This window comes from Eschrichtius robustus, chromosome 11 (genome assembly GCF_028021215.1).
Source record: "Eschrichtius robustus isolate mEscRob2 chromosome 11, mEscRob2.pri, whole genome shotgun sequence".
Classification (NCBI taxonomy): domain Eukaryota; kingdom Metazoa; phylum Chordata; class Mammalia; order Artiodactyla; family Eschrichtiidae; genus Eschrichtius; species Eschrichtius robustus.
The window spans coordinates 64173271-64184154 of record NC_090834.1 but is presented as its reverse complement, the minus strand read 5'-3'; the positions used below and the strand labels follow the sequence as shown (position 1 = coordinate 64184154).

At 41.7% G+C, this 10884-nt stretch overlaps 2 protein-coding genes across 2 annotated transcripts; both read left to right on the top strand.

The window, feature by feature from the left end:
• Nucleotides 1-526: 526 nt before the first annotated feature.
• On the top strand, nucleotides 527-1471 carry LOC137772014 (olfactory receptor 51F2-like). Its single transcript, XM_068555876.1, has one exon. It carries the CDS (start codon nucleotides 527-529, stop codon nucleotides 1469-1471), a length of 945 nt encoding a protein of 314 aa, XP_068411977.1.
• Nucleotides 1472-8300: 6829 nt separating this feature from the next.
• LOC137771891 (olfactory receptor 51E2) lies at nucleotides 8301-9263 on the top strand. Its single transcript, XM_068555658.1, has one exon. It carries the CDS (start codon nucleotides 8301-8303, stop codon nucleotides 9261-9263), a length of 963 nt encoding a protein of 320 aa, XP_068411759.1.
• The last annotated feature ends 1621 nt before the right edge of the window (nucleotides 9264-10884 follow it).

Here is a 10884-nt window from a genome sequence, read left to right as displayed (position 1 = left end):
TATGTGTTGCTTTGCATTGTAAGTATCTCTTTCTCAATATTTTCTGGCTTCCCAAATTGTCTGTAAGCTTCACTGTTTTCTGTTCTCATGGCCAATGTAATACTGCTGCTCCAAAGCCCCAATCTATTTTTCTCTGATGCCAACTATACAGAAAAACATTCCAAAGAGGATGGAATATGATTGGCCAATCTTGGGTAAAGCGTCTTTTCTTAGTCCGGTCATCTTTGGCTAGAGGAAAAGATCACATAGTATAAACCTAGCTACCAGCAAAGGGCCCCAGGGAAGAAAAATCATGGGCTGGGGAAAATACAAAAAAAAAAAAAAAGAAGACCTACTACAACCGTCGAAATCTTACAATTATTTTATCATTTTAAATAAGTCATTCATACTTACATAGTATATAGACATTCATCTGTGGTTAGTTTTTGGTTGAATAAAATTATTTGTAATTGGGTTAATTTTTTAAATGTAGGTTTTTTTGGTTATTCCAGAATTTCATCTTGGAATTCTGTACTTTTAATCCAGCATGTCCCACTTCCAGAATATCACATCCTCTTCCGTTATTTTCCTGCTAACTGGTGTTCCTGGGCTGGAAACCTTCCACAGCTGCATCTCCATTCCCTTCTGTTTTCTGTATGTAACAGCTCTCTCAAGAAACAGCCTGATTCCATTTGTCATTGTCATTCAGCCCAGCCTTCATGAGCCCATGTATTATTTCCTCTCCATGCTGTCCACCACTGACCTTGGCTTGTCCGTATACACTGTGGTCACCATTTTGGGTATATTCTGGTTCAATGCCAGGGAGATCAGCTTTACTGCCTACTTGTCACAGATGTTCTTTGTTAAACTCTTCACTGTCATGGAATTGTCAGTGCTGTTGGCCATGGCTTTTGATCGTTTTGTCGCCATCTGTAATCCCATCAGTTATGCCACCATTTTAACTGACTCCAGAATAATTCAAATTGGAGTGGCAATTGTCATCAGGGGGACACTAATGCTGACACCAATGGTAGCACTTCTTATGAGACTGTCCTTCTGCCACAGCCACGTGCTCCACTACTCTTACTGCTTCCACCCTCATGTGATGAAGCTGTCATGCACAGACACCAGGATCAACAATGCAGTTGGGCTGACTGCCATGACCTCTACTGTTGGTGTGGACTCAATTCTCATCCCCCTTTCTTATGTTTTGATCATTAAGACTATCCTCAGCATCACATCCCCAGAAGAGAGGAAGAAAGACTTCAGCACCTGTATCTCCCATATTGGGGCTATTGCTATTTTCTATATTCCTTTGATCAGTCTCTCCTTTGTTCACAGATTTGGGAAACAAGCCCCAGCATATGTACATTGTATGATTGCTAACACCTACCTGCTGATCCCCCCGGTCATGAACCCCATCATCTATAGTGTGAAGACAAAACAGATACGCAGAGCTGTGATAAAAATTCTCCATTCCCAAGGCACATAGAATCATAGAATTCTAGAGACAGTCTATGTCAGGTCATACTATCAATAGAAAAGTAAATCTGGTGTTTGTTGAAGCTAAGTGTGCAAATATTTAAAATCAAAGATGAAATATATTTAGAAAATCAGCTTGGCTGACCTCTGTATTTTACAAGTGAGGAGACAAGAGACATAAGAATGGGAGGAACAAACAGCCTGTCTAGAATTTCTCCTCTGATCACTGCTTGTTCTAAAGAGTTTATCCTGCTTATGCTTGTTTATCCTGCCAGTAGTCTTTCTCTTTTTACTTTAAACATTCACGGCAGTTAGAATGACACAGTATGAAAAAGTGACTCCTTTTTGAGAAATAGGTAGTATTTTCTAACTGTAATAATAGTTGTAACTAACATTTATTATTTCCTTTGACCAGTCATGGTTCTGTTTTTTACATATATTAACACATTTTTATATTCAAAACAACATTATAAGGTAGTTACTTTTACTATCAATGGGAAAGTTGAAGCACAAAAATGTTTAGTAACTTACTTAAACAGCTAGTAAGTGGCAAAGCCATATTTCACATCCACATGCAAACTGACTCCACGGTCCCCCCACTCTTAACTTTAATGCTGTATTGCTGTACATAATATAAACTATATATATATTTATATATCTAGACTATATTTATATATAATATAAACATATATGTATATTATATATAATATAAACTATATAATATACATTTATACATGAATTAATTAACTTGTACTGGGGGACATAATTTAGTCAAACAAACAAAAAAACAAAACTCTGTTCTCTAGAAATTTTCAACCAATTTATGGAAGAAAAGCCCAAAACAAAATCTTCAAACCTCACAAATGTATTTCTACCTGATGTTCTTTCCCAACTAAGCATATTCTAAAATTTCTTTCTGCCCTCTGTCAACATTCTGCCCCAGCAGAAACTGAAAAGTGACTAGAATTGCAAAGGAATTATAACTTGTGTTATTTACTTAGAATTGTTTTAACTTGTAGCATATTTTTATGTAATGGCTTAATCCAGCAAGTTAATTATTTTTTCCAAGCTGGGTATATCCAATAATTCTAGAAATTTTAAAGTGCATATTTCAATAATACATTAGTGTCACTCAGTAATGGTGGACCCTATAGCTGGTTTCAGATCCAGCAAGGAAGAAGAAGTAGTCATTCATATCTACAGGGAATTTAAGTGACTACAGTACCGGCTACTTAATAATTAGGATGATGACAAAATCCTCAGCATATTTGACAGTAATATTTTTAGTCTCAATTATTGCTAGTCTTTATCTTCCTGATCTTTATATGTTGGAATGTCTCAGGACTTTGTTCTCAGACCTGTCTTATTCTTTGTTATATTCTCATTTTTGGTCATCTTATCTAGCATCGTGTCTTTAAATACCATCTATATGCTGGTAAATCCCAAATTAATATCTACAGTCCAGACTCATATCTTACTGCCTGTGCATCACTATCTTCACTTGAACATCTAACAATCATCTTAGACTCATCATGTCCAAAACCATATCCTAATATTCACATCAAGGAAAAAACATTCTCAACCACAGTCTTCCATGACTCAGAAACTCTGCCTTTCAAGTTGCTGTGATAGAACACTTGGAGTTATTTCTGACACCTGTCTGTCTCTCCCATTCCACATCCAACCTTTTAGCAAATGCTGATGACTCTTTCTTCCAGGTATTCCAGATGTTGCTATCTGGAGTACAACTACTTTCTACTACCTCAACTGCTACCCCTATGATCCAAGCCATCATCATCTTGAACTTGAAATATTATAGTCTCCTGGTGGATCTTCCTTTAATCCACTTTTGCTTTACAGTACAGTAAAGTAAAGTAAAGTAAAATTACAGTAAAGTACAGTAAAGTAAAATAATCCCCACCGTAGTTAGATGGATTATTTTAATACACAAGACAAATCATGTCACTTCCTCTGCACAGCATGTTCCAGAAGCCCCCAGGGAACATTCACAGTCATTATAATATCTTGTAAGGATTTATGTGTTCTTGCTCCTCTCCATCATCTCAACTTCATCTCCAACTACTCTCCCCTTTATTCACTCTACTCCACCCACACTAGCCTCCAAATATTCCCTTAAACTCACCAAGCATGCTTCATCTTCAGACTTTGCACTTGCAGTTCTCCTTACTTGGGATGTCCTTCCTCCAGATGCCCCCGTGGCTTACTGCCTCTTATCATGCAGGCTCTGCTCATGTGTCCCCTTACTACAGGGCCCTTTATATTATAAAAAATAATAATGACAACAACACCTCGCCCTCAATTCCTGCCTGCATTTACTCTCTCTTCCTTACCTACCTTGTTTTAATTTCTAGCACTTTCACCCTCTCCCCAACCTATTACATACCTGTTTATTTCTTGTCTAGTTTCCCCATTACAAGGTAAGTTCTTTGAGAATAAGAACTCTTTGTTTCATTTATGTTGTCTTCCAGACCCTAAAACAAGGCCTGCCAGATAGAAAAATCATAACATCTCTGGATGGCGTGGCTCTATTTACCAATGAAGAGGTTCATTGCTTCCTCTCTATGCTCCAGGCACAAGAAACAACTTGCATTTCCTTAGCCCTGATTGCTCTATCTCACTTTCAAGTCTTTGCACAAGCTGTCACCTCCACCTACAGCACCCTCACTCTCTCCCTTCTCCTGACTTAGAATAGAACTGACTTTCCTTCAGAGATGTTTTCACGACTTCTCAAGTCTGTCTGGTGTCCTTTTGAGGTGCTCCTACAGCACCTTCCTCATGACAGCCCTTTTTAGACTCTCCTGTAACCATTCTCCCCACAGCAGACTCTGCCCACTTCTCAAGACCAGGGACCATGTCTTAGTCACCATTGGACATAAGTAAAAAAAGTGCAGATGATGTGGACTTACAGACTGGATTTTTGCTTGTTTTTTTCCACACATGACATAAGATGGGTCATGGAGAAAGGGAGGAGAGAAAGAGAAAGAGGGGCTTGGGCTAGAGAAGAAAGATGGGGTACCCAGAGTCCTAAACATGAGAAGGAGATGGAACTTCAGTCTTAAGAACTGGACAGTCAAGATGTCCTCACTACTTCTACAGAGGTTTCTCCCCCAGCACACCTACCACCCACTAACGTGTGAAAAGCCCCACTGTCCAACAATCCTAGGAACTTGTAAGTTTCCATTCCTAGGAAGTGAGTGTGTAATTCGGCCACTTGGGGAATGGGTGTTGCAGAGTAAATGTCATCTGTGACCCAAGTGGACAAGCTCACCATGAATTGGAGACTTCCCTAAAAACCAGAACAGTGGTGGATACATGACCACTGTTGCAGTTACTTGAACCGAGAGTCCCAGTGAAAATCCTTAAAAGCCCTGTAAGTCCTATAAGGCCCTATATTATTCAATTCCCCATTACCTCTCCGATTCTATCTGCCTACTATTCTTGCCCTGGTTCCCTCTGCTCAGGCACACTGGCCCACCAGATACATTCCCTTCTCAGGAACTTTACTTGCAGTTTCTGTTCCTTCTTCCTGGAATGGTCTTCATCAAATATCTCCATAAATCTATCTCTCACTCCCTCAGGCTTCTGAAATGTTTTCATTATGTGTGGCCTTCTGCACATAATGTTGTGCAGGAGCTTCATTTAAAATTTCAACTACCCCCTGGATATTTATCTGCTCCCTTCTTCCCTTTATTTTTCTCCATAAGACTACCTAACATCCTATTTCACTTTTTATATCAACTCCATTTATTGTCTGTCCCCCTAACCAGAATACTGCATGAGGTTGGGGATTTGTGTGTGTGGCGTCTATTTTTCTTATTACATTGTGGGCCCCTGATAAATATTTGTTGAATGTGAATGAATAAAGAGTCAGAATACCTGGTTCTCAGACCAATATTATAATTCATTAACTATGTGATCTAAGCAAAGAGCCTTTATGTCATGTATTCTTTATCTGTGACCCAGGTGCAATGAAAAGTGGCTTCCCTACCTCAAAGTCTGTGTCATCAACTGAAAGAAAAGCTGGGAAAAGAAAAGCTCAAGAGGTGCGTGACCTTATTTTGAATTATGGGACTACATTTTTGTGTACCCATCTCAGTAAAGAGGTTGTGAACTCCTAGAGCCCAAGGACCTAACTATTTACCCACGTTGTGTTTAGCAAAGTGGCTGATGAGGAAAAGCGCTAACCACTGTGACTAACTGGAGTTTGAGTTACTTGGAAGAGCGGAAATAGATTGTCTAGAGCCCTATATGTGTAAGTGCGGGAGTCATGGCAGAGGCGGTGGGCCCCTGGTGATCTCCCCCCCACCCACCAGACTGAAACAGTGGGAAGCCTGTGGGAGTGACATACAAGTGGCCATGGAGATAGTGTCCCCTGTCTGGACCCTCAGTCTATATTCCCCTAGCCTGTCCCCATGGGCTTCATGGGCAGAGTTATAAATAAACCTGTGCTTGAAAGGAAAAGTCAGATTCAGCTGCATCTCAGCAGGACTGTACCATATTCAAGTGAGTGCATCCTCACTGGGGTCAAGCAGACCAAGGTCCCTGCCATCCTAAGGGACCTCGAAGACCCCACAAAGTGTCTCATGGCAGGGGAAGGGGAAGCCCTTGCATCCCACACATACCTTCATGGGCCAAGACGAAATGTTCCAGAGAATTAGCTGACATCCAGAAAGGCAAGTGAGAGTAAATGCAACAACCACATTCAGACCCAAATTGAAGCTGAAACTGGGTCTGGCCAGGGGTCACTTTAGGCAGAAAGCCAGAGCACATAGGAGGGAAACATGAGGTCTTCTGGGATAGGTAACTGGGGGGATGTCATGATGGCCCCAAGTCTTAGGCTGTTACCAGCAAAGCAGAAAAGGGGCCCTGCGGAGAGAAGAGTCAGGGAGGTATCTGACTCTGAGACAAGCAGAGACCCTTCTGTCTGCCGGTGCTAATGCAGTAGCATCAGAGGCCCTGAGAAAGGGGAAGTGTGTTACTGTGCTCCCCTTGCTACCCTCCATGCCCGTAAGCATCTGCATCTGAAAAAGGCTTTTCATTCTCTGACAGCAGCTGATTGGGCCAAATCTGGGATCTAATATTTGCCAAGGAAGGTAGCTGTAATATCTTGACACATGCTCTGAGAATGGAGAAGAACAAAGAGTAAACAGAGGTGTGGATTTTCTGACCTTTGAACCTTGGATCTGTTCTTCCTTGCTTATCCAAGATGAGGATAATCCAATTTAAAATTTTAGTTTTCATTTTATCATATTATATTCTAAGACCTATGTTTTCCAAACTCTCTCCACTAAGGCCAAATAGAAGAGCATGTCCCAGTAGCAGAAAGGACCCAGGTTAGGAGTGAAGAAGAATCCTGGGGGGGTGAACAGGTTAACCTGAATACCACTGATGAAGACACCTGCAGAGTTTATTCTCAAGATTCAGAAACTCTTCTTGAAGCTAAGCCCTTAGCTCTTTAGAGACAATTAGCTCTAAATACCAGGGCACCTAGGGAGCCTATCAGGGATACAGTTTGATGATAGGTCAGAGAACAGGGTGAGGCAGAACAACACCGGGCTTCCTAAAACAGAAATGTCTCGCGTAACATGAATGGTCAGCAGAGGTTCCAAGAAAGATAAAGCTCTAGGAGTATTAGGACTCAATCAAGTTCTCTTTGTGGCAGTGAGAGTGGCCTTAGAGGCAGCTTTTAAGTGTGGAGGAACCCATCAGCCAGGAACAGAGAGAAGAGCCTTCACAGAGACCATGCCTGGCAGCTAGGATCCTGCCAGCACCTCCATCTCCCGGGAAGTCATTGGAGGGAGCTACTGCCTTTCATTTGATGACCCCAGATAAGTTTCCTTGTTACCTTAAGAGATTGATTTTGGCCTTTTTTTTCTTAGTTTTTATTTTGTGTTTTTTTGTTTTTATTTTTATTTTTAATCACAATTGTGTTTCTTTCCTCTTCCACTGACCTTAGACCTGGGGACCTGGAATCCTGAAGATCTGCAAACAAAACAAAACCAAAAACCTCCCTATTCCCACTGTTTGGAACACCTTTTATTCCTTTCTCTGTCTGCTTAATTTTTACTCATGTTTCAAGACTAAACAGAAGGACCATCTTTTTTCAGGAAGGTTCCTCTGATCGTGCCTTTCACCCTCCCATGCATTAAATGCACATCTTTTGCTAACACTTATCCCAAGATTCTAATATTTGGGTTACTTGTCTATCTTTCACCCTAGACAGGGCATCTGAAGGACAAAAGGTGTGTCTTTGACTCTGTATCATCAGCATCTATCAAATAGCCTCCATATATAATAAGTCCTATAAGTAAATGCTTACAGATCCGATGAATGATTGAAGGGAAGGGAAGGGAAGGGTAGGGAAAGGAAGGGTAGAAGGAAAACACAGCCTCTCAGGAAGAGTTTCCTGGTAAGGTATCCCTTAGCACCTAGCTGAGAAAAGGGCAGCCCCGTATGCAGACAGTGAAGGTATGGGCCAGGATAAGGAGTCCAGGGAACTTGGGAAGGATAGATTTTGAGATAAGCATCGTTCTCTCCAGGTTCCCTTTTACAAATGTAAATGGATTTAGAGAGTAGTGACTGATAAATGAATTTGAGCTGTCACTTTCCTCTTTGGCAGGAGGCTTCAAAGAGCGTTCTTATGAGAGAGCCCAAATGACTTGGAGAAGCAGGAAGAGAGAGTAAAGGGGGAGAGCTAAGGTGCATTCAGTTGCCAGGTCTCCAGGGCCAGCCTCTCTGACTGTACTCCTTATCCTAACAGGCTAGCAGGCTGCCAGTGTGACCTCACCTGCTCCAGTGCCCCCTTCTCCGTGCCAGCTATGAGTGCCTGCAACTTCACACATACCACCTTTGTGCTTATTGGTATCCCAGGACTAGAGGAAGCTCATTTCTGGATCGGCTTCCCCCTGCTTTCTATGTATGCCGTGGCAGTGTTTGGAAACTGCATCGTGGTCTTCATCGTAAAGATGGAGCGCAGCCTGCACGTTCCCATGTACCTCTTTCTCTGCATGCTGGCAGCCATCGACCTGGCCTTGTCCACATCCACCATGCCCAAGATCCTAGCCCTCTTCTGGTTTGATTCCCGGGAGATTACTTTTGACGCCTGTGTGACCCAGATGTTCTTTATTCATGCTCTCTCAGCCATTGAGTCCACCATCCTGCTGGCCATGGCTTTTGACCGCTATATAGCCATCTGCCACCCACTGCGCCATGCCGCAGTGCTCAACAATAGAATGACAGCCCGGATTGGCATGGTGGCCGTGGCCCGTGGATCCCTCTTTTTCATCCCACTGCCTCTGCTCATCAAACGGCTAGCCTTCTGCCAATCCAACGTGCTCTCACATTCCTATTGTGTGCACCAGGATGTAATGAAGTTGGCCTATGCAGACACATTGCCCAATGTGGTCTATGGTCTTACTGCCATTCTGGTGGTCATGGGTGTGGATGCCCTGTTCATCTCTTTGTCCTATTTTCTGATTCTACGAACAGTTCTGCAGCTGCCTTCCAAGTCAGAACGGGCCAAGGCCTTTGGAACCTGTGTGTCACACATTGGTGTGGTGCTGGCCTTCTATGTGCCTCTCATTGGCCTCTCAGTGGTGCACCGCTTTGGAAACAGCCTTGATCCCACTGTGCATGCTCTCATGGGTGATGTCTATCTACTTCTGCCTCCTGTGATCAATCCCATCATTTATGGTGCCAAGACCAAACAGATCAGAACTCGGGTGCTAGCTATGTTTAAGATCAGTTGTGACAAGGAGTTTCAGGCTGTGGGAGGCAGGTGACCCTTACCACGGCACTTTTATCCTTAATGGCTTGATATAATGATTTCCTAATGTTAGCTTAATCCCATTTGCCCATAAACACATCAGTGCTTTTCTCTGGTTGGCTTCCAAACACTTCCTCTGCTTGGGGTGAAAGTGTTGAGGCTACCGTAATTCTTTTCCACAGGTAAAAATACTATTGACATCCTTATTATATATAAAGCTTAAATAATAAAATAAATCAATAGTAAAAGAACATAAAGAAGAGTGACAAAAAGTACAATTGGCTTTGAATCAAGGGAAAAATTGTTCTGACTAGTAATCCAAGAACCCTATAGTAAAACAATAATTACATGACATTTTTGCCTATTAAATTACAGTTTTTATTAATGAAAATTCACAATGAAAGAGTTTGTGTTGAAACACATATCCTTGAGCATCACAGCTGATGGTGTAATTGGCAAAATATAGCAAAAACTTTTTAAAAGTTACATGCTTTAGGGAATTCCCTGGCGGTCCAGTGGTTAAGACTCTGCGCTTCCACTGCAGGGGGCACAGGTTCAATCCCTGGTCAGGGAACTAAAGATCCCACATGCTGTGTGGAGTGGTCAATAAATAAATAAATAAATAAATGTTACATGCTGTAATGCTGTAATCTCACTTTTGAAAATTTATTCTAACGAAATATCCCTACCTATGAGGTAGGTACTATTTTTGACCCCCGTTATCAGTGAGAGAAATGAGGTTTACATTAACAAGAAAACTAAGTCACACAGTTTGTGGGTGCTGTGCCATGATCTGAAATTAAATTTCATAACCAAATACAGTTATTTAATGCCCATGCTATATTGCTTCCTGTTTAACATCTGTCATTTATTTCCTCAGCCTGTGTAAATCCTGTTTTCTCTCTGCTGTGCGCCTTATGAGGTGAATGACTGTATCTGTATTGAGAGGTAACCCTGCCCTGTTGTGAGCAACAAATCTAGGTGACTCTTCATGTGACCCTTCATGTTCTACAGCCTGCTTCTTTCCAGATTAAGGGAGAATATATCTTCTCCATCATGTCTCCCTTTTTTTAAGTGTATTCCGTATCTGTCAAACATTTCCAATGTCTGAGTTTCAACTAAGGTATAAGATATTATAAATTTTATTTTAAATTTTGCTAAGTGTAATACCTATTTCTTTCATGTTTATAGAATCCCATAAACTCAGATTTGGAGATGTGAGAGGTTCCCTGGTCTTCTTTCCCACCAGTGCAGAAATCTGAATGCATCTTTTCTCAAGATGGGCTATTCCCATTGTATAGTTGAGAAGGTCTGATGAGAAGCTAAAATCTGAAGGCAATCATTGGGCCTATGTGTTCCCTCAGTAGCTTCACTGAACAAATCTTAGGTGGGGGATTAGGGTGGATAAACCATGGTGGAGACTCCAACCTGTGAGCTCTTTCTTAGGAGGAAGGAACCTCGGACTCTTGACCTCTCTCCTGGAGAAGGGTCTTCCTAACATATGTATCTGTGAGCATCCAGTTGTGATTCCCTGCCCAGAGGCAGTAGAATAGGCTCCAAAGTCTTGCAGCTAATCAATGCAAGAAGACCAGGGCTGAGAGAAAGAGACAAAATGGAAGAAATGGATGATTTCCCTA

What these genes read in the sequence shown, in the direction of transcription:
- LOC137772014 (XM_068555876.1), top strand. Translation starts at nt 527, where the DNA reads ATGTCCCACTTCCAGAATATCACATCCTCTTCCGTTATTTTCCTGCTA.
- LOC137771891 (XM_068555658.1), top strand. Translation starts at nt 8,301, where the DNA reads ATGAGTGCCTGCAACTTCACACATACCACCTTTGTGCTTATTGGTATC.